General features: G+C 49.8%; 1 protein-coding gene across 9 annotated transcripts in view; it reads left to right on the top strand.

Moving 5' to 3' along the window:
- The first annotated feature begins 261 nt into the window (after positions 1–261).
- The window catches only part of MED27 (mediator complex subunit 27), a 249,192-nt gene continuing 226,187 nt past the window's right edge, over positions 262–23,266 (top strand). For 4 of the 9 annotated variants that reach the window (XM_045043253.1, XM_019816686.3, XM_045043257.1 and 1 more), the window contains exons 1-2: positions 264–503; positions 2,569–2,713. In XM_045043253.1, the coding sequence (XP_044899188.1) occupies positions 301–503; positions 2,569–2,713 (348 nt within the window). In that variant the 5' untranslated portion in view covers positions 264–300. Of the gene's footprint in view, positions 504–2,568; positions 2,714–23,266 lie in introns of all 9 variants that reach the window. The other 5 variants (XM_003995980.5, XM_019816690.3, XM_006939575.4 and 2 more) reach the window with 3 other exon arrangements.

Genomic DNA, 23,266 nt, shown 5'->3' with positions numbered 1-23,266 from the left:
TGATTCCCACGGGCGCAAGATCGGGTAAACGCGGGAACCTTCTGTATTTCCTTGTCACCATTAAGAAAGCCGAGGCTGCAGGCTGACTTCCACACATCTAGGCGCTCACTTTCCTGCCCACTCGTCTGTTCACTTGAACGGAAACCTCTTTCCGACAACGTAAGCCTGCACTGACCACCTGGGCAGCCTCGCCCCGCGAGAACTACATTTCCCAGAGGCCTTCGAGGGCCGGCGTCATCAGCGAGCGCGGCCTTTCGCTCACGAAGCCGGCTTTGGAGAGCCCGCTGCGGCGGCGGCAACATGGCGGACGTGCTAAGTGTCGGAGTGAACCTGGAGGCCTTTGCTCAGGCCATCAGTGCCATCCAGGCGTTGCGTTCCAGCGTGAGCAGGGTGTTCGACTGCCTGAAGGATGGCATGCGGAACAAGGAGACGCTGGAGGGCCGGGAGAAGGCCTTCATTGCGCACTTCCAGGACAACTTGCATTCGGTCAACCGGGACCTCAAGTAGGTACCGGCTGAAGGGGCCGGCGTCGGGGACCCCGCCCGGTGTCCACCCTGTCCCCACCCCGCGCGAGTCTTTCTAACCTGGGGCTGCTCTCAGTTTCTTGCTCCCTTGCTGTCTTTCCCTCCCCTCCAAGCCCATGCCTGTTCCTCAGGGACACCTCGTCCCCCACCCCCGCTTTCTCGTCTCTCTTCTCTTGGCCTCCTATTCCTGGCTGCCTCCCGCCGCCCTGGACCTCCCGTGTGGTCGTTCGGTTCCTGACGAGGAGACGTGCTCTTCCCACGAACTTCCACTTCTCACCTCCGCTTCGCAGGTTTCTCACCTGTAGGCCCTCTGTGCCCCACCGTGTCTGATCAAGTACTGCCAAACGGGACCAGCTCAGCGCTGCCCCAAACCCAAGTGCGCTCGGTCTGATTAGCACCAGTGCCTCGCCCCTGAACCTGGAAGCCATCAGGTCCACTCTAGTCCACCTCCAAACACGATAAAACAGGCCTTGATCTGTACCTTTCCCGCGCCCCCGCCCCCTCCCAAACCACCTGATCAGGACTTCCTTCCCACTCTGCTCCTGGTCAGTTTCTTCCTCTGGAGAGACCTGATCTCAGCCTACACCAGCTCAGTCACCTATGTTTAACTCCCCTCCCCCTGTATTAATTCGTGGCCCTGTAGGGTTAAGGATTGTATGTTTCTTTTTCTTTCTTACAAGTCACTTTCTTCTATTTTCTAAGTGTTGTGGAAGAATTGAGTGAAAGGGTGATTGTGAAAAGCCCAGCACACAGTAGGAACCCTTTAATTGGTTAGGTCCTGAACTTCTCCTCCCTTCCTTAAGAGAGTGACCCTTCTCAGAGACTTACAGGACTTTTGCTTCTCAGAACTGACAGCAGGGAAAGGCATTTGGTAAGATAGTCATCCTACAATTTCTGGAATGGCTGGATTCCCCCCCCCCCCCCCCAACTTGGTTTCCTTAGTAACCAGCTGGAAGGAGGAGGTAAAATGGAGGAGGAGGTGGTGACCAAATGATGGGTGCCTCTTTTGATTTTTTTTTCCCCCTTAAGTAGTTGCCATTCTTTTTTGGTGGGAAGCCAGGAAATCACACACCCCTCCTCAACTCCCACATCCACTTGCTGTCTCTGGCGCAGTGCCAATTAATAGTTCCCCTGCTTGAGGGGTTGCACTGGCTGTTCTTCTTCTTCTTCTTTTTTTTTTTTAATTTTTAATGTTTATTTTTGAAGGAGAGACAGAGTGTGAGCGGGGGAGGGGCAGAGAGAGAGGGAGACACGGAATCGGAAGCAGGCTCCAGGTTCTGAGCCATCAGCACAGAGCCCGATGCGGGGCTCGAACTGACAAACTGTGAGATCATGACCCGAGCTGAGGTCGGACGCTTCACCGACTGAGCCACCCAGGTGCCCCCTGGCTGTTCTTATGTCTCTTGCGTTTCCTCTCTGATCTGCTTCCTTTGGTAATGTTCGGCATCTTATAACCCTTCACCGTTCTAGAAAGTTCAAGAACATTTGCGTTCTGTTGCCTTTTAAAATCTTTACACGGTGGTGCCAAGAAGGTGGCTGAACACTCCAAAATGAGTGTGGCATGAGAAGCTGTTCCTAGAGAGTCTTTTGTTGAACAGTTTGAGACTGGCCTCACAGAATGTGCTCCTGGAATATGCTTTCGCTGTTGGCTCACTTTCCCAGGCTTCTCTCGAGTTTTCCTGCTAGACCGAAGTGTTTGACACAGCCCCCTCGGTGGTGTCTTCCCGTTCCATTTGTTTATTTTATCTCTTCTTTGTTTTGTTAAGTTTCACCATCTGTGAAGTACCACGTACTCGTCTCTTCCTACGTGAATGATAAATAATTACCATTTATTCAGGTACTCGATCTGTAGCTCGGTTTTAATATAAGACAAGCTCCCAGTTAGGAGTTTTCTTAATTGTCCCTGATGTTAACCTTTCACAGTATTTCCTCTTAAGAGACTTCTTAAATTTTTTTTTTTTTTTTTTTTTTTACCAATGTGGTTGGCTAAGAATTGGAGTTTCAGTGGAGTCAGGTCTATTTACTTTATCTCTTTCTTTTCCAGTGAGCTGGAGCGTCTGAGCAATTTGGTAGGCAAGCCATCTGAGAACCATCCTCTCCATAACAGTGGGCTGTTAAGCCTGGATCCTGTGCAGGACAAAACTCCTCTCTATAGCCAACTCCTTCAAGCGTATAAATGGTCAAACAAGGTAAGGGAGACATGTCAGAAAGGGAGCTAATAGAGAAAAAGCTGAGTTTTCTTACATTTCAGAAATGCAGAAGGTGAAGGTAAGTCTTTCTTTTTTCTTTTTTTGGGGGGGGGGTTTGTTTGTTCTTGATTCAGCCTGGGGTTACAGATTTGGAATTTGGAGCTATTTCATAGTCCTCTGAATCTTTGAGGATTCATCATGGTGCATAGGTAATTACTTTTTAAAGAAGGTTTAAGTCAGGTACATTTAACCTGGAGACCTGGTGTGGGGAGCAGCTTTTGTGAACTCCTTGAAATCATATGCAAGATGTTGTGTTGTGTGTATGTTTTTTTTTTTTCCCCTCTGGGGAAGACTTCCTAGCTTGCATCAGATTTGGAAGCATCCGTGACCCCTAGAAGGTTAAGGACTGGTGGTCTGAATGTTCAGCCACTGACGCTGTTTATGTTGCTTGTACTGTCTTCCCCTGTGGTCACTGGAAGAACATCGCGAGAGTAGTGTTTGTCAGACTATTCTCTACTCTTTAATTACTGTAGACTGCACTCGACGGAGCTTGTTCTTTTCTTTTATTAAAATTTTTTTTAATGTTTATTTGTTTTTGAGAGAGAGAGAGAGAGAGACAGAGCATGAGTGGGGGAGGCATAGAGAGAGAAGGAGACACAGAATCCAAAGCTGAGCTGTCAGCACAGAGCCTGACACGGGCCTCAAACTCACAAACTGTGAGATCATGACCTGAGCTGAAGTCGGATGCTCAACGACTGAGCCACCCAGGCGCCCCTGAGGGAGATTGTTCTGAACACGCTCCATGGAACTTGCTCCTCAAGGCCTCCGTCAGCAGGCAGGTCTGTGGCCTAGACCCTGGGACAGCTGTGAAGGGAAGACTAAACTAGAGTCTAAAAATAACGACAACAATTAGGCTCGTAAGCCTGGCAACAGTCTGTTTACTGACAAGTTCCTTTTGTTTGGGTGCTTCGGGTTGTTGTGTATTTTTTTCCCTTGCTGATAAAGAATTAGAATATGTGTTTGGAATCAGCTTTCTTCATTACACTGTGCAACTGCTCTGGAAACGGTGGTTCTCACAGTTATTGATAGGGAGCTGCTCTCGCCCCCCCCAGTTATCCATCATCTTTTCCCTCTTTTCTGTGGTCCTTTCCCCCCTCTGTCTTGGATGCAGATGAGCACTGATGGTTTTTCCGGCGAGCAAAATTTTTTCTTTGAGTTTCTCAACAGTATTTAATACACTTCGGTTTGAGGTAGAACTCTAGCAGCTAAGTCTGAGATTCAGGGAGAAGTGATTTGTCCTGGGGGGCATTAAAGAGAACTTGAACCTCTGACACGAACCCTTAGCCCGCAGGGGTTGTCCCCCAAACTCTGGGCTGCCGTGGATAGAAACCCAGTTGGGTCTTGAGGGTCCGGGCACCCAGTTGGTATGGGGACTGTCCCTCTCCTGTTGTCTCTAGGCCTGCTTTCCTGTGTTGGCCTGACGCCTGTGAGGGTGGACAAGACGGCCTGGCAGTTGTAGATTTGCCTGGTTCTTGTAGCAGGTGATCTCCTGCTGTCACACCAGACCCCGAAAAGGGATTTGAGCCCTGCTTGGTAGGTGGCTCCTATCTAAACAGGCCGTGAGTCCAGGAGTGAGATTCTCTGGTTGGCTGTTACAGATCACCTGAAGCACAGGAAGTGGGGCTCCTTGGAGTTGGAGAGGCAGTTCCCAAAAGGAGGGGGTGCAGGGCAAATAAAAATTATTTCATTGCCGTAGCCAGGCGCGAGCCTGTTCCAGCCCCACGCAGACAACACTGCCCTATCTGGCTGTCCTGTTTGAGGCTCTTTGTTTTCCCAGGGGCACTGTAGGTCACCCTTCCATGAGTTTACCCCGGGATTGGGTGGGGTCTGATCAGTAGGCGTATGTGTGACTTATTTCTGGTTGGACTCCTGGTAGAAAGTCTTGCTTTTTGGTGTTAGGACACGGAAGCTGTGTTGGTGTATCACGTGGGTAATGTTTTTGGAATAGGCTAGAGCTATGGAGACTTTTCGGTGGCAGGAAAACTTAGGCTGCTCACAAAACCATGAGTGACCGGGACTCCAGGGGAAGTGACTGGTTTCTAATCGAGGCGATGGCACTTAACTTTTGAATGAAGGCAGTGTGCTTGTTCGCCGAATTTAATAGTGTATTGAAATAAACGTCCCTGCTCCCGACCCTTCCCCTTGCTCCAAGCTGGAGAAGAGGTTGTATTAAGGAAAATAACTATGAGGTGTATGGAACTTCTTGTCCTGGAGATGCTACAGATGAAAATAGATGGTAAATCCCACACGAGCCGTGTGAGAGATGGAGAGGTTTTTAGTTCTGTTCTGGGCCTGGTGAGCCTTCGTAGTAGAGTTCTTTCATCAGCTCCCTAGTGCCCCAGCAGAGGGGCGGTTTGGGGCTGCTCGTACCATTGATCAGTCGAAACAGAGTATGAGTGAGAGATGTGTAGTTTAACTCTTATTTTAAAGCTGAGCACCTTGAGGCCCACTGAACTGACCTGCTCACGGCCTCACAGCTAGACGAGAATTTGCGTTTCCTGACTGAGGTCACCGTTCTTTTCCTCCAGACGTGATGCCTTAATCCGTTTTGGCATAAGGTTTCCGACTACAGAAAACGTTTTTCCCCTTCAGCGTTCGCCCTAGGACCAGTTCATACGTTATCTTTCATTCGTGAATCTGTACGCGTTTTGCTAATTTATAATGGTTTGTTGAGGGATGGAGTTGACAGACACGTGGTCTGCGGGGGCCCCCAAACTATTGCTCTCGTCCCGGGCAGACGTCACTAATCACCCTCTGCGTTCCTTCCTGCTGAGGTCATGCAGGGGCTCACAGCTCTGTTCTGGGACTCAGGGGTCCCTGCCAATTATTCCAAGGTGGGCTGCAGGGAAAACAGGTTTCTTACTTCCATCGTGATAGATAATGTCCCATTTGACTATGACTTATTTATACCTTACCTTACTCTAGAAAGGATTTAAGGTAGATTGCAAGAATACACAAAGCCTTGAAAGAGAGAAACGACGGTAAGGATGCCTTGTGTACATTTCTTTAATAAACTCAGGAAGCGGCCCCAAGAAATAAGCCAGTATTCTAATTTCCAGCCGGGGATATGGAGGCAGCAAGCAATCACGTGTGTTTATTTTGCCCCTCCTACAACCGAAAAGAGCCTTTTCGTCGCTGAAGCCTTCCTCATTCATCATTTTACCCTCAAAGAGTTTAAACCAGGAAGCGCGTTAATATGTTAAGTGAAGTTTGGGGTGACTTGCCAATGTCAGCTTTGCGCGCTGTTGGCTGAGGATTGAAGGAAGTGTGGGAAGGGCTTTAATACTACCCGTTATGTGACGAACTTGCTGTTGTGTGTGCTGTTGGCCATAGAAAAGTCGCGTTCATGCTTAATGACTAATGATTTTCTTTAGGGGATTTTGTAATTTTTGTAAAGTCAGTTGGAATATTAATTACATGGTAGTTGGCATAATTGTTAGGATAACACATTTAAAAACTAATCTAATCTGATGAAATGATGGCAAATTGCTGTGAGCAGCACTTTCTCCGTGCTGAACTGGGGACAGACTTCAGCTTTTAACTATCATGCTCCTATAGATGATTGTTCTGTAGAGGGATGACAGGCTCTCTTGAGGAGGGCACAAAATAATTGGCCTCCACGCTGTCCTTGCCGTAAGGTGGTCCACGTGGACGTTCTGTGGCCGATTATGCTCAGATATGCTGCGGGTTACCCCACGCTTCTTCCGGAGACCCCTCCCCGAAGGTTTCCAGCCTCCTGTCACCAGGCTGTTCTTTCTGACTCTGACTTTTTTCGTTCGTTTGTGGCAGAGGCTGCTTGTGCATTTGCCTGAAACGCTGGCTAAGGTCGCAGCCTTTCCCAGGTGACAGCAGAAGCAGAGAAGACCCTGAAGGGTCACTTTTGGTGTGTGGGGGGAGGGGCGGGGTTGGGAAATGGGCGCCAAGGAAGGTGCTGCTGCTGCCTTCGAGGTTTCCACCTGCTTCATTTCTCATTTTTATTAGAGCAAGAGCTGCTTTCTATTCCGAGAACATTCCGCTGGCAAGTCTGAAGGCTCTTCCTCCATCCTGCCTCCCTGACCATTCCTACCAGCAGTTAGTTAAATTAAATGGCTTGAAGCTGCTGTTACGTCTGCCTCGCTCAGATCCATCCTTGAAGGTGTTCCTCATGTGTCCCCATCTTGGAGCTAACGGGGGTGGGGTTGTTTTAGATCGAGCCTCTTCCACGTCCCCGAGGAGGCGCCGCGTCTGTCCTGTTCCCTGCTGGGCGTCCCCAGCACCTAGCAAGGCGCCTGGCACACAGCAAGCATTCCGTTAAAATTCACTGAATGAATGAAAGAAAAAAGAAAAGCCTCTTCTCTTGAATTTTTAATTTACAACCCCTTTTGCGGTTTGCTTGCTCGTGTTTTTTGATGAAGTACGATAAGGACGTTGCCATTTTTGGCCATTACTGAGCAATCCAGATGCACTACGTGGAGATGAGAGGCGTTTCTGAGATCCTGTGATGGAGGCCAGGGCTGGCTTCCAGAAGGGTAATTTGGAAGGACGGCCTGAGGTCAGTTGGGGGACTGATGGTAAGCTCCTTGAGGGCTGAGGTTAGCAGTTTTATCCACGACGCTTGCCGCCCGTGGGTCCTTTCTGAGAGGGCCGGGTCGACAGCAGGTGCTTCGGAGGGGATGGGGCTTGATAGCAGTCTTCTGGGGTCGACCGAGTCAGGCTAATTTGAGCTACAGCGCCTGACGTCAGGTGCTGTGTGGCAGCTGCCATTTTGTCAGTGGTGTGAAAACCGGGAAGAGAGTCGCATCAGTCTCTTGGGGGTCAGCTGTCTCTGTGTATCGTCAGTACCCGATTTCTGTTCCTAGCATTTGCCTTGGCACCAGGCCCGCCCCTGAGAGAGGAATCAGTTCTTCTCTCTGATACGTGCTTGGGGACCACAGACTCATTAAGCACACAGTGGCCCCCAAACCTCGATTCGTCATCATGACTTCGGACCGGGCGCGGTTGGGGATCGGCCGTGTCGTGAGCACAGGTGCCGTTCTTAGGGGCGTCCTCTCACCAGCATGTGGCCTGCACAGCCCCTGCTCACTCAGAGCGGGCTTGCTGCCACGGCGGGGGTGGCTCCTGGAGCGGCTGCCCTGGTGAGCCTCGAACCCTACACCCTTCTCCTCCCTCCCCAAGCCTTGATGCCGTGGAAGCCATTCTGAAAAGAACAGAGAGTAACGTAACCGGAAAAAGACAACAGAACAAAACCAGTCCCCTGGGATTTCTAGATACCGTTGGCGTCGGAAGCAGAGGAGAAGATAGCCAGAAATGTCAGGCCTTCCCTGTAAGTTCTGGAGTTAGGTTGCCTGTGTTCTGATCCGGTTCTGCGCCTTCAACAAGTGAGGAAGAAACTCTTGTAAAGCATCAGTGTCCTCCTCTGTAAAATGGGGACAATGCTAGTGTTTGAATCACGGTGTTGCAGGAAAGATTAAGCGACGTCAGGCACGTGGAGTGCCTCAGGAGACTCACATCCGGTCGGTGTTCTAGCAGTGGTAGTTACGTGTGTAGCTAGTTATGGAGTGACAGTGTCGCTCAGCAGTTCAGAGCATGGGCTCCAGAGCTGGGCTGCCGCGGATCACCTCCTAGTCCCGCTGTCTGACAGCTGCGAGGCCCACCTCTCCGGGCCTCGGTTTTCTATTCGGTAAGATGGGGATGATAATTGCACCTGCCTCGGAAAGGCATTCTGAGGCTGAACGGGGTCAGACAGGTGAAGCACTGAGCTCACACAGAGTTGCTACTCTGGGGGCCGGGCTGCTGTTACCTTCACACACAACGATGAGGGACAGACTCCTGGGCCACACAGGGCTCTCCTTCAGTGATTTCTGCTCTATCGCACAGCTCCCCAAACTTGATTTTGGTATATTCTTCTGGAATTCTACCCATCAGAGAGTGTTTTAGGTAGTCAACACCTTTTTGCTCTGGGGAAGCCTGAGCGTACATATTAGTAGTTCACACGTCAACGTGAACTAGTGGGAGGGAGATCTTTCCTCCTAAGACCTGGAGGTTGGACGGGGGGATTGAGAGTTTGGTGAGAAGGGTTGCTAATCTCTTGGTGTGGAGCCCTGGGTTTTGGACAGGGTAGGATCGCATGTGGGAGTTGAGGGGCAGTAAAGGCAGGGTGAGGGTCCCGGGAAGAGACCTCAAGCGGGGAGGAGGGACTGCAGAGAAGGGGTTGAGAAGGGCTGTGTCTTGCTCAGGGCAGCCCATTCGTCCAAAGTGAGGAGGAACCTGCTCGCTGGGCGCTCGGGAAGGCCTCTCTCCCAGAGCTCAGCATTCAGATTGGTCTATAGTGCTCTTACCTGGTGGGAACACTGCTGTGGCCTAGTCGGGGATCTCTTCTTTTCTTTCTTTTTTTAAAATTTCTTTATTTTGAGAGAGAGAGGCAGCGAGAGAGAGAGAGAGGGAGAGAGAGGATCTTAAGCAGGCTCCGTGTTGTCAGTGCACAGCCCGATGCAGGGCTAGAACTCAAGAACCATGAGATCCTGACCTGAGCCAAAATCAAGAGTCATCGGATACTTAACTGACTGAGCCACCCAGGCGCCTCTAGTCTGGGATTTCTTGCGTCGTTTCTTTAGGAAAATGCTTGCACACAAAGGCCAGTATAAAAATACACATTTGGACGCTATCCACTTTGTAAATTGGGTGTTTGTTACCGCAGGGCTCTGGGGTCGGACTCTCTTGGGTTTGAATCCCCAGCCCTCTCTGTGAGCTTTCTGATTTGGGGCCAGGGACATACGCTGGCTCTGTCGTAGCCTCCTCATCAAAGTGGTTTACAACGGCCTCCGCGTCAGGGCTGTGGTGAAGACTGATGGGCTTACCTCTGTGCCCCCCGGTGCCCAGAGCAGCGCGTGTGGTGGGTGTGCATTGGCGTTAGCTCATCCTACTCTTGTTGGTATTTCTGGTGAAGCGTGAGGAGGGCAGCATGCAGTTGTGACAACACGTGACAGAGCTTTTGCGAGACCGGCATTGAGTTTGGGCTGTCGCCTGGCTAGCCGCGTGCCCCGCTGTGTGACCGTGTCCTGGAGGCTGTACCCCTCTGGGTGCTGGCTTCCTTCCTGCTGGATTGAAGACTTGGGTCGGACGATCTCTCCGGTCCCTTTTGGCTCTAACTTGGGAAGAGTCACGGAGTTATGTATGCATTATTTCTGTGGTTATGCAAACGAAAGCGGGGGGGGGGGGGGGGGGGGGGGCGGGGGGGGCGGGGCTGGAAGAGGGTAGCTCTTGTCCGGTAACCTTTCTTAAGCGTAGCGATTGTGTATGCATCTCAGAATATGCCAGAACAGAGCAGCAGCCTAGAGGACTTCAGTGGAAAATTACCTTCCAGAGGTTCTCTAGACAGCAGTAGCCTCTTGTAACACACTGAGTGTAAATGTTAATGAAAATCCAGTGATGCCCCTCTAATTCTAAATGGTTTCTGTCCCAAGGCTTTGGCCTAATTCCACATCTTTATGTTCTACTGACTAGTGGTTTCTGAAAATCGCCACTTTATTGTTGCTTGGAATCAGATTTGTGCCTCTCTCGTTTTTTTTTTTTTTTTTTTTTTTTCCTCCTCTAAAGGAACAGGAACTCTCTCTAGAAGCTGCCCCGGGTGGCTGCAGAGGCTGCTAGACGTGTGTCACGCCTGCCCCCAGGAGTCAGTCTGTCTGTCTGTAGGGGACTCATCTTGATTCCCTTCCTGGCTGTCTTGCATTAGCCTTTTCTGGGCTGATTAGGTTTGTGTGGTTTGTCCAAAGCCTTCTGGAGATTGTAACCAGAGCCTGAGAAGGGCACTTTGTCTTCTCTTCCAGGAATGTTTAGTAGAAAGGAAATCGTCCCGTATCATTTTTCTTCATGGTGAGTTGCACATTGACGGTGGGGGGAGGAAGCGTAGCATTACAAGCACAGAGAGAATCCGATGTTACGCCACCCTGTTTTCTCGCCGGCCCTCCTTCACGGTGGTGCGAGCTGCGGAAATGCCGCTGGGTGATGAGTGCTGTTTCCCCTTGTACGGTCCTTCCCCGGGCCACCTCCAGACCCACGTATCAAAGTCCCTACCAGACGTCTGCACTCAGAGACCCAGAGGCCTGGGAGACGGGAGTCCGGAACTAAAATCCTACCCGCCACTCCCTGCCCCCCGGCCCCTGCTACCTGCTGCTCCTCGTGCTGGATACCAGCCAGGTGCCCGGCCCCTCACCCCTGCTGACCGAGATCGATGGGCTCCACCTCTTGAAAACCTTTTTTTATTCTTTCCTCTCTGTCTTGACTGTTACTGCCTGAGCCCGGGCCTCGATGATGGCCTGAGCCGATGCTATGGGCTTCCCACTGATTTCCTACCCCTTCTAATCTATTTTCCTCTCGACAGCTCCCCGGGGATCTTTATAACGTAGACATCTGATTGGTTGCTCCTCAGCGGTTTCTTCCATCTCTCTTAGGACCGAGGCCAGCTCCCCAGCTGGCTTGGAGGCATAGAGTCGTTGTGCTCAGGGGCCTGAGTCCAGAAGCAGACAGCCCTTTGGCCAGATTCCTTAGCCTCAGTTTCCTCATCTGCAAATGGCACGCAGAGCCCCGCCTCTTAGTGTAGCTGTGAGGGGTACGCGAATACCGCTCTGGCGTGTTGAGCACAGCTCCTGGAGTGTTACCATTTACCAACAACAGTGAGGACGTAGGACTTCAGATCTGGCTCCCGTCCTCCCTCCCTTCCTTCCTTCTGGGAAAACAGGAACCCCAAGCGTTTCATTGTGGAAAATTTCAAATATACACAGAAGTAATAAGTACACTCTTTCTCTGTGGGGTGTGAGGACCGGCGTGCTTTAAAGCAACTCCCAGACGTGTCACCTCGTCGGCAAACTTCACGGTTCAGCTTCCATGCCTCCCACTCTACCTGCTCTTATCTTTGCTAGTTCTTATCTACAGAAGTAGATCCGCAGATCCACACGGGCCATGATCTTTTCATCTCAGGGCCATTGCACATGTTATTCTTCCTTCTCCGTTACTCCCTTTGGAAAACTCTTCCTCATTTCCATCTCAGCTGAGCTCTTACCTCCTCTAGGAAGTCTTCTGAGATATACCCAAATTAGGCCCTGGTGTTTACACCTGTGACTGCTTTTCTCCCACTCTGCCTGTTTGCGACCCCCCCACAAGATTAAGCCTTGTCCTATACTAGGATTTGGACTTTGAGCCTCAGTCTGCTGGGCTGTAAAGTGGGCATGATACCAGTCTCATAGTGTTGATCCGAGTGTCTGATTAGGAAATGTGTATATCGTGTCTCGTTCAGAGTGGGGTATATAGTGGCATTTAATAAATAGTAATTATTGCCAGTAGCTGTTTCTAAATGTGCCATAAAACAGTATGTGAATGGGTACATCGAAGCCTCTAAATCTCTTCCTCTTTTCCTTTTTAGATTATTTATGTATGTGTTTTCCCTTCTGAATTAGCTTCTGTTGTTTCCCCTTGACATTTTCAGACTCCTGTTGTGGGAGGGGGGTGGAAGTGAGTGGCAGAGGCTTTCCACTGACTTCTCTGGCCACCAGGCCCCATCTGAGGGATCTCCGGGCCGGGGCCGGGGGTGCCTGACGGGTGCACGTCCGTCTGGCCTTCGACTCTGGAGCGCTGCTGCCCGCATTCCCCTTTATTCGGGGTGCTTTTGCTGCAGCCACTTACTTGTTTTGGGAGGCTGCAGCTTGCAGCTTCCTGGGCTGGGGAGGGCTTGTTTCGGGCCCGTCTCTGGGCCAGGGCCTTGGCTCCGCCTTCTGTTCCTCCTTGCTGACTTGACAAAGTGAACAGAACTCGCTAATCCCCTCCCTTCCCCTGGGGACCATTTACTCATCCGGTCAGTTCTGGCAAGTCCTGGCAAGTCGGTAACTTTGGTCTCCCCCTCCCTTTACTGTACTGGCAAACATCACAGCCTCTGAATTGGAGGCTCTTTCTGAAATTTCTGGCTTCATTTGTGGCCGCTCTGCGAGCCGCACCCCCGTCCCACCATGAGGAGTCCAGAGCGGTGACGGCGCCTGCTGCTTGCCATCCCTATTCTGGAGCCCCTGGTCCCTTCTTGAGTGCGTGTTGTACCGCTTCCTCTTCCAGCCCGGTTAAAGTGTTGCTTCAGAGAAGCCTCTGGAATAATCAGGCCGAGCTGATCTTGTCTATTTTTGCACCACAGCGTCTCAGCAGCTGTACCGATCACATCGTGCCGTAGCCCCTTGCTGTCCAGGTCTGTCCCCTTTTCACCAAGGTTGGGACTGTGGCATCATCTTTGAACATCTGGCATCTGGCACTTAGTAGGCACTTAGTAATTGAGCTGTGCCCCCCTCCCCCTCCCATATTTCCAAACAAACTCTAGGGGCCGTGCCTCTTTGCACTAAGTGGTGGATCTCAAAGGGACCTCAGTGGTCCGGCAGGTCTTTGACCCTCGTCATGTACAGAGAGACTTCTCCCAGGCTATACTGCCAGCCCTCTAATTGGGGCCCGCGGTACTTGGCAGCGTGGAAAATGAATGTCAGCTGAATGTCCGGAGCACCAGACAGGTTCCTTCTGCTGTTAAGGCCCACTAAAATACTACCTTTTATTTGCAGTTGTGAGGCCACCGACCCCCTGTCAGTGAGGCAGGCGCAGTGCTCAGTCCACTGAGGGCACCATCGGGGACAGGTGTGATTCAAGGACCCCTACAGTCTTTGTGCAGAGTAAGGCCTTGCAGGGCCCAGCCTGGGTGTGGACGTGGCTCAGAGGAACTGCCCCGACTTCCATGCGTGAGACGGCCCCAGACCCTGGGCTTCTGAGAGGCAGGTCCCTCCCTCTGCTTAAGCTTTGGATGTGGAAAGCGGAGCCTTTGTTGGGCAAGCCCCGAAGAGCAGGTGTCTGCCTTGGAGGCCCCTGCTGCCCTTGCCGGCACGGGGGGCGTGCGAGGATGGCCGTGAAAAGGTAGTGCCAGTCCCCACTTTGTTTTTTGTTTGTTTTTCTGTTTTAACAGGAAGTGTCCTCGTTTGGGTGCACGAGATGCCAATTGCTTTTCTCTTCTCGCCATTAGTGTGTGTCTACCTGTTTTAGGGTTGGGAGTTACATTGTGCCCTAGTCATTTTCAGTCGAAATAACAGTGGTTTCTCTATTATTTTTACCTTCGAGAGAGAGGGAGAGAGCGAGTGGGGGAGGGACAGAGAGAGAGGGAGACAGAGGATCCGAAGCGGCTCTGTGCTAACAGCAGAGAGCCTGACGTGGGGCCCGAACTCATGAACCGTGAGATCATGACCCGAGCTGAAGTCAGACGCTCACCTTGACTGAGCCACCCAGGCGCCCCGAGGCTTCCCTGATTATCGGTCCCTTGTCAGTCGTTCTCACCACTGAGCATTCCAGGCTCGGCTCTTTCCTGATGACTCTGTACGTGGAAGATTTTGAAGGAGGTGGGGGGGAGTCTGCACATTTGGGGCGTGTGCATGCATTCACATGGGAAAAAATAGTTGCTCTTGTTATAAAATGCTCAGTCTTACTCGTTTCCAGACTATGCTTTTAGGTAGTGCGTTTTTTGCTAGCAAGTATCGAATTCGCCCATTCAGTGCCTATTTAATGAGCACCTACTGTGTTCCAGGCACTGTTCTAGACCCCACAGACAAAACTGATACATTCCCGTCTCCCTGGAACTTAAACTCTATCCAGATGTCTAATTTGATCAGAGGAGTTAAGTGCCCAAGGCACCTGGTAATAACGTTGGTCTTTCTTCCCTCTTAATTAGCGGCCTTCCTATGTCCCAGTTCACCAGTCTTAACCATCGGAAAGTCTTAACACACTCATGGTGTGCTGGGTGGCTTAACTGGCGGGTGCAGCTGGTCTCGAACAGTGTCTGAGCATGGAGGAGCTTGTGTCTTGGAGTGTCGATGTCTTAAGTATCATCCTGTTTTTATAGCTTGGCGCATTTTCATTCCGTCATATGCTTAATGCAAATGCAGATTTATTGCTAGTGATACCCAGTTTTCTGCTTTATTTGCCCTTGGCGTGTTACCCGCTTGCCCGCATCCCGTTCCAGCCTAATGCTGTGCTTGCTTTCAGGGGTCTTCGTTGATTTCAAGAGGACACTAAATGTGTTTCTTTTATTTGTGTCCAGAGGAGAAAAACAATCACTCAGTCCTCTTCAGGGTACTGACTTCCTTGCTGCTGCTGACCTCAGACCTGACCCGGTTGGTTTGTTTCTATGGTGAGAGAACTCTCTATGTTCTCTATGATGTGTGTTTGTGATTCTTAGGCACTGTATTTGCAGCTGGGTCCGTTTAAATTTCATTTAAATACCTGATGCCCTGAGGGACGATTTTGCCCCTGGGGGACATTGGCCTTATGCGCCGACTATAGCACCTCCCCCAGGGTCAGGCTGGGTCCTCTGCGTGCCCTGCGCCGTCTCCGATCGCCCGACTGCCCGCCCGGTTGTGTGTCCAGTTGTTTCTTCATCTCAACCACTTAAAGCCACACTTTATAGTTCAGTATGCTTCCTGGAGTTGAATGCATTGATTCAGACTCCTGCATCATCCATGGTATTTGTGATGAGAATTAGAATCACCGGAGTTTCCAGACAGAGCGAATTCGCGACTTCTTCCTGGTGAGCAGAAAACGATCCAGTGGCCATTGAAGAGTTTTGTTTAATGATTCGGTGGCAGTGCGTCCTCCTGTTAAAATCACCGTAGCAGTCTCTGTATGGTACAGTTCCTCTCCATGCGTCTCTGTCTTCACCTGTAAAATGACTTTGAGGACGCTTCTGTCCCTGTGTGGTGACTGCATAGGGCCGGCACGTAGTAGGCACTCAGTGGGTGTTTGTTCTCTCTTTTTTTTAAAGTTTTATCTGTTTATTTTGAGACGGAAAGAGAGGGTGTGAGCAGGGGAGGAGCACACACACACACACACACACACACACACACACAGAGGGAGAGAGAGAACCCCAAGCAGGCTCCATGCTGTCAGTGGGGAGCCCGATGTGGGGCTCAAACCCATGAGCCGGGAGACCACGACCTGAGCTGAAATCAAGTCGGAGGCCCAACCAACCGAGCCACCCAGATGCCCCGTCAGTTTGCCTTTTGTCACTGCAGCTCCTGCCTCCTATACCCTCCACCCATAAACACGTGACTCGTGCCAGCAGAGACATGCCCGCTTAGCTAGGTTACCCCAAGCTTGGCATGGAGGGCAACGATGCTAGCTCTGATTGCCTTTAAAATGTTAAACCGCAGAGGATTATGGAGGCCGATACTCTTGTATCCCTTGTTTTCCCCGTCTAAAATGGAGCAGTCCGTGTTAATTTTAATTACTTGGATGAGCTCAAACATTGAGATTTTAGTGCATCTTTGCAGTAGCTCAGATGGCATAACCACATTATTCTGCTGGCAGTTCCTCGGGATTCTCGGCCAAAATGCTCTATTTGGGACCTCTGCTTATAAACCTGGGACGTGGTAATTTCCCAGCAAGATGTCTGGGGGGGAATGTTGCTTTTCCTGTTGAGACTTGCTGCAAATAGTGAAGCGTTGGGTGCCACAGTGCTGGGCATGTATTGTTTTTGAGGGAGGTTTTCAAAGCTCTTGGTTAGCAGAGGGTCTCCTGGGGGAATTGCTGTTTTCTGATGAGTCACAAAATGGGAAAGGCCTCTCGTAATTCTCCAGTTTGGTTTTGGTCCTGAAGGGACATTGACAGCCCCTGTAGCTGGCGTGGGCTGGAAGGCAGTTCCCAACGACCCGCCTGCCGCACCTGCTGTCCCCAGCTCCTGCTCTGTGGATGACAACAGGCCAGCCCCGCTGGAGGTGACGAGTTGAGAGCTGATGTCCGGTAGACAGCTGGAAATGTCAGACTCCGCGGTGGGTTAAGGAAAACCGAAGTGGAACCAGGCAGTATCCCTGGCCTCTGGTGATTTCACCCAGTCTGCACGCCAGCTGCAGCGAGCCCCCACGTGTCGGGCCCTGTGCTCACGCCGTGGTTTCTGGCACTGGGCACCAGCATGGAGCCCCGTGCTTCTGTGCTTAGTGAGTGTTCGTTGCCAGTGGGAGCGTTCGTGCTCCCACCCTGCTTCGGGCTGTCTTCCACGGCCAGGTCAGTTGCAGGCTTCCTAACTGGCTTCCCAGTCTCACCACCTCCTGTCTCGCCCCATGCAAGTCAGAGAGACACGGTGCAGGTTTGATCACATAAGTCTCCTCCTGAAGATGCGTTGATGATTCCTATACTCAGGTTTAAGACAAACCCCATAATGTAGTTTGTAATGCTCTGACTGTGACTCCTGGGCCCTGGCACCTGGCCACCTTCTTGCTTGAGTAACCTGCTTGTCCTTTCCCCTTCACTAAGCCTGTTTGAATGGGCTCTGCTCCTTTCTAATTTCGTTCATACTTGCTCATTTTGTTTTGTTTTGTTTTATTGTATTGTATTGTATTTTTTAAAACCATGGTCTTTCATTTTTTTTTCAAGTTTATTCGTTTATTTTGAGAGAGAGAGAAAGTGAAAGTGTGAGTGGGGGAGGGGCAGAAACAGAGGGAGAGAGAGAGAATCCCAAGCAGACTCCTGATGTGGGGCTCAAACCCACCAGCCGTGAGATCGTGACCTGAACCAAAGTCAGATGCCCAACTGACTGAGCCACCCAGGTGCCCCATCTCATTTTAGTTTCCCACACCTTTAGAGTCACATACTTGGGAGATTCTTGAAGTCCGCAGCCTGCACCGCTGCCCACATCGTGTGTGGTCCCGTTGAGCTGTAAGTACTGATCGCCCTGACTGGGGCCAGGGATATATCCTGTTCATTGTATTTGCAGTGGCCGGCAGGGCCCATCGGAGAGAAACCAAAGCAGGAAGACACTTCAGCTAAATAAGCAGCTTCATAATCTTGGAAGTCAGTATTGTAATTTTAATAAAAATGTGTTTCTGAGGGGAGGAGGTGGGGGCCTAGGTAGGATTTAAGGTCCCACTTTTCTTTAGGTTTGGGGTGAGATGACTTTTAACCACCGTATTTCCCGAGCGCACAGCTGCTGAGATGTCTTTATTCGGTTTGTGGATTCTACTCACAGCTTGGCTTGCTGAAGGATAATGCAGATTAAGTGTTTTTTTTTTTCTTCTTAAACTAGTTTGGGGCTACAAACAGAAGGCAAATTATCTTGATTATTTTGAGGCAAATATGAAAAGGGCAAAGAAAGCATGCAGTGAAAGTTACAGAGGTCTTTTCTACTTCGCACTTGCAACTCCAAAAGCATGGGAGCGTCCCTCCTCTCATCAGACTGGGAGAGGCAGCGTAGCGTGGCCTTAAAAGCATGAGCCCTGGGGCCAGATTATCTGGGTTCAAGTCCTGCCTCTTCCCTTTACTGCTTGTGACCTTGGGCGACTTACTCCTGTTTCCTGGTCGGTAAAATTAGGTTGATAACAGTGTCTCCACCAGGGTTTGTGGTGAAGGTCAAAAGCCTAGTCTGTGTGAGGGTCAGAAGCATGGCTGGGTAGCTGTCGCAGACGCTCCCCATCGCCAAAGGTTGTCTCGTAGCCCTGCATTTTTGTCTTAGTTCCCTGCGGAGGGAACTCACGCTCCTAAAAGTTCAGTGACCTGCCCCGGCCACCAGGTGTAAGCGCCTGAGAAGATTCATACATCATCTGATTCCCAGATCCCTTTACGCTGTAGTCTGCATCCAGGAGGTAAAATCTTTCAAAGGGGCACATGCACCCCCATGTTTACAGCGGCACTATCGACAGTAGCCAAAGTATGGAAAGAGCCCAAATGTCCACGGGTGCATGAATGGTTAAAGAAGATGTGGCATATATATAGACAATGGAGTATTACTCGGCCATCAAAAAGAATGAAATCTTGCCATTTGCAACAATGTGGGTGGAACTAGAAGCGATTATGCGAAGTGAAATTAGTCAGAGAAAGACAAACGTCATATGACTTCACTCATATGAGGACTTTCAGAGACAACAGATGAACGTAAGGGAAGGGAAGCAAAAATAATATAAAAAACAGGGAGGGGGACGAAACAGAAGAGACTCTTAAATACAGAGAACAAACTGAGGGTGGCTGGAGGGGCTGTGGGAGGGGGATGGGCTAAATGGACAAGGAGCATCAAGGAAGACATTTGTTGGGATGAGCACTGGGTGTTATATGTAGGGGGTGAATCACTGGATTCTACTCCTCAACTCATTTTTATACTATATGCTAATTTGGATGTAAATTAAAAATAAATAAATAAACAACAACAACAAAAAAGAAATTTCCAAAGGTTTGCTAACATCATTATGGATTCTATGTTCCTGAGCATTTATGTAAATTACAAAAGTCATTGTCAATCGTTTATTTTCAATACATAAATGGGCTGGCAAAAGAGAATCTCTTGTGTGAATCATAACTCCCTAATTTACCTCTATTGCGTTACAATTTCAGGCTAAAAAAAATTGTTATTTTGGTGGTGGTGTCTCTAAATTCGAGTTGCTAAAGCATGGCTTAGCTCCACAGACCTTCGGGACCATAGACATGATCTGTGAACTTGGTTATCACAGTTCTCCACTCCTGCGGCTTCTGCTAATGCATGGCAGAGGTGACATGGAAGGAGTTTAAGCATTTGATTGGGGGGAGGGTTGGACTGTATTATATTCTGCGCCTGTCAGTTTTCTACTGTCTCCCACCCTGACTGGTGCTTGCCTATTGTTTGTGTTTGATAAAATACGTATTATAAAGAAGTCCCTTCACAAAAGGCAGGAGTTCTCAATCCAGGGTCTGTTGTGGTCAGGCCTCTGTTGGGTCCATGACTCTATGTAGGGACGTTTTCCAGGAGAATAGTCCTTAGCTTTCATTGTAATTCACTCATTGGTCTGTGGCCCCAACAGGTTTAAGAACTACCACCATGGAGGAAGAGTATTGTTTGTTCTTTTTTTAAACTTGTAAACAAAGCATTTTATTAATAAAATATTTATACCCTTCATACAATACAACAAGTTTTGTAGTGATTTAGCGTGTTATATATTCTATAAAAGTTATTATAGAATACTCCAGCCAAAACAGTAGAGTTGTTTTTTAAAATTTTTTTAAACGTTTATTTATTTTTGAGAGACACAGAGAGACGGAGCGTGAGCGGGGGAGGGGCAGAGAGAGAAGGAGACACAGAATCCAAAGCAGGCTCTAGCCCTGAGCTGTCAGCACAGGGCCCGATGCAGGGTGCGAACTCATGAACTATGAGATCGTGACCTGAGCCGAAGTCGGAAACTTCACCAGCTGAGCCACCCAGGCTCTATACTATAGTGTATATATATATATATATATATAGTATAAAACACTGTAGTTTTAAAGTATGCCAGATTAGCCTTCATTTGCAAAAACTGTCTCCTACATGCTAGTAGGAGTATAGAAAGTATACTCATATATATAAGTATAAAAAGCAGAATCTTCCAACTAGAATCAGAGGGTCTGGGAGTATTGTTACTTTTTATACCACATCACCCTCCACTGTCCCTGACCCGGGCTGGGCAGATCCTCCCAAGGCTGGCCTTAGAGCCTTGAGGACCGGGGCCTGCAGGCACGTGTGTGAGTGAGGTGCCTTCCTTCTTTGTAGCTCTGGCTTACTGTGTGATCCGAGAACTTGCTTCCAAAGTTGTGGTTCAGCCCCCATCCCTTGTGGCCTCATTCGTTCCTTGTCCCTCCCCTCCCATCCTTTATGTTCTTTCCTAAGGTGTCCTTCAGTGTTGCAGAAATGCTGGCCGACACAGGAGGAGGCTTGCATCAGTTAGTTGATGAAGGGGGACTGTTATCTGGGGCTGCATTGGGGTCACGGGGGACAAAGGTAAGACTTGTGGGTACCTTTCTCTGAAAGCACAGAGGAAAATGTCGTGAAGCTGTGTGCTTGAAGATTGAGCTTTGAAGCTGAGCAACATGGTGCGATTGGTGGAGAGGATAAAGGGCTTCCTACAGAAGCTTGGAGAGGGCGGCCCTCTTAATGAAGGATCCAGCAAACGGGACGATTGAACGGATTGTGCCGCGGTCCCGATAACACACACCGTTGCTGTGTGCTCCTTCCCCGGAGCGGTGGAAACGAAGGGCGCTTGTGAATCGGCCTGCATAGGGGCTGCTTTATGGCGCTCCCGTGTCATACCGGTGTCGGTGGAACCAGCAGCCGGGAAGCCCAAGGTGCTGCTGTACAACTTTTTTGTCAGTTCTTGTCACTTGTTCCTTTGGCCCATCTTCTTCCGCCTGTGTCTCTCTGCTGGTGGCCGTATGTGTGCACTTCTGCAGGATCGTGTGTCCCTGCCTCTCACCCTGCAGTCGGGACTCGCTCGTTCTGCCACCCGCCTCTACAGGTGGGATTGTGTTTCTGCTACTCGGTTATGCTTTTTACAGAAGAAATGGAAACTGAATGATCGTTAATTCGTTAATATTTTTTCTGCCCCGAACCTCCCCTCCTTCACTGGCAGTGAGGTATCTAGACTGAATCCGGGCTCTGCAGTTTATTTACTGTGTGACCTTGGGCAGGCCCCTTGGTCTCTCTCGAGCCTCAGTTTCCATATCTTTACATGGGGTTGATAATAGTTCTTACCTTCGTGGGTTACCAGCGTTAGGTAAAGAACTGGCTCAGAGCTTAATAAATGTAAGCTCTCAGGAGCTTTGCTAATGAAATTTATTAGTGAAGATTGACACTCACGTCCCGATACTAACCTGACCTCCTGATAGCAGTTGCAAGTAAGGAGGTGGGTAAGAGAGGGCATGAGTCCCAGTCACCTATCTTGGCAGACAGAGATCTTGAGCTGTGTTTTGGGCAAGGCATGTTAATGGCTGCTTCCTCCCCAGTCTTTGCTTTCCCGAGGATTTATTTCCAGCCGTGATGTGTCAATGGCCGTGGGTGTTCAGGCTGTAATGGATCTTGTGTTTAAGGCTTCCGTTGTCACGGCTCAGCAGAGCCTTCCCTCTGCCCGCCCCTCAGATGGCTCCGTCTCCTCTGCCCCCATCACCTGCCAGCTCCGATTTGGGGCCTGTGACACGCAGCCTTGGAGCGGTTGGCAGGTTGGCCTTAGGAGAAGCTAGGCACTGGAGCTTGCCAGCGCAATTTGTAATTGATTAATTTATTTAATCTAACTATCTTGTATCAACCTGAGAGGATAATTATGCACAAATTACTGTTTAGACTTGAGGCTTGTCTCCCTTTAACTAAGCCCCGCGCTGGTCTGTGGCTCTTGACCGAAGTCATTCTGAGGGTGATTCTTTCTCCTCTTGTTCTCCCTGAGTTACCAGCCTCTGTCCGAAGTGAATACTCTAGTTCGAGTTAGAAGCTTTGAAGAAGGGCAAGGCGCTTGTTTGCATTCTGATCCTGTAGGTCCCGTCTTGCTTGTGGAGAACGGTTCTCTTTTATCTTTGCAAATGAGCCAATTCTGTTTTTCTCCAACGTAGTGAGGGTGTGTAGTCCACGGCTGCTCCGTTCTTTCAGGTACAGGGGGGTCTTCAGGGTGGGGTCGGACTGGGTTCGGTAGTTCTCAGGGGTGGGAAGGAGGTGTGGATGGCGAGGAGTGGCACGTTTGCCAAATCCCTTCTGTTGTATTGAATATAACACGCCATTGAGTGTAAGACGCGTCATCATCGCCTGTGCCACCGAGAAGGACAGAGCTAGAGATAAATTTTTAGACACCAGGATCATAAGATGCATCGTGATTTCAGAAAGTTTTGGAATAAGTGAAATGCGCTATGTTGGGAATGGGTGTGGTTACAAAAGCTTTTCCAAACCCAAGTTGTAGAGATGTGGATTTGGAGGGCCCAGACATTTTTGTCACACAGCACCCTTCACGTGACCTTTCGATTACTGAAAATAGTATGCACTTTGCCTCTCTGTGCGTAGGGAGAGGGGACTGGAATCCCTATATGGTATCTGTCATATCACGCTTTTTCTGTATGGCTCTCAAATGTTCACGTTCAACGTTATTTTCACCCAGCCTAATATAAAGACTTCGCTTTTGTAATTGGTGGCCAATCTCATGTAATTCTTAATGTTAAGAAAGATAAGATTGGATGGGGCACCTGGGTGGCTCAGTTGGTTAAGCATCTGGCTTTTCATTTCAGCTCAGGTCATGACCTCTCAGTTTGTGAGTTCGAGTCCTGCATTGGGCTCTGTGCTGACAGCGCAGAGCCTGCTTGGGATTCTGTCTCCCTCTCTCTCTGCCCCTCCCTCTCACTCTCTCTCTCTCTCTCTCTCTCTCTCTCAAAAATAAATAAACAAAAATTTAAAAAGATAAGATTGGCACTTTTGAATTTTTTCCCCGTGAGCACAGAACATTCCATTGTTTATTGCACTCACTGGGGGCCACAGTGATGACTTTTCCATCGTCATCAGGAGGGGCTGAGCAAGCAGAGAGGGTGCGTTGTTGATTCTGGCATCTCGGAGAAAGATAAACTCAGTTTTCTGCCTTCAGGGGGCTTACTAGGACGAAACTCAGGGAGTCTTTTCACTTTGATGAGTAATGCTTGGGTCATCTGCTGAAAAATCCCAGGTATAGGCGGAGTTTTCTGGTTGCTAGCTGATTTTGTATCTGGAAATTGCAA

Source organism: Felis catus, chromosome D4 (assembly GCF_018350175.1).
Source record: "Felis catus isolate Fca126 chromosome D4, F.catus_Fca126_mat1.0, whole genome shotgun sequence".
In the NCBI taxonomy this organism is placed as follows: Eukaryota; Metazoa; Chordata; class Mammalia; order Carnivora; family Felidae; genus Felis; species Felis catus.
The sequence above is the reverse complement of the archived record's forward strand: the minus strand, read 5'-3'. Positions and strand labels throughout refer to the sequence as shown.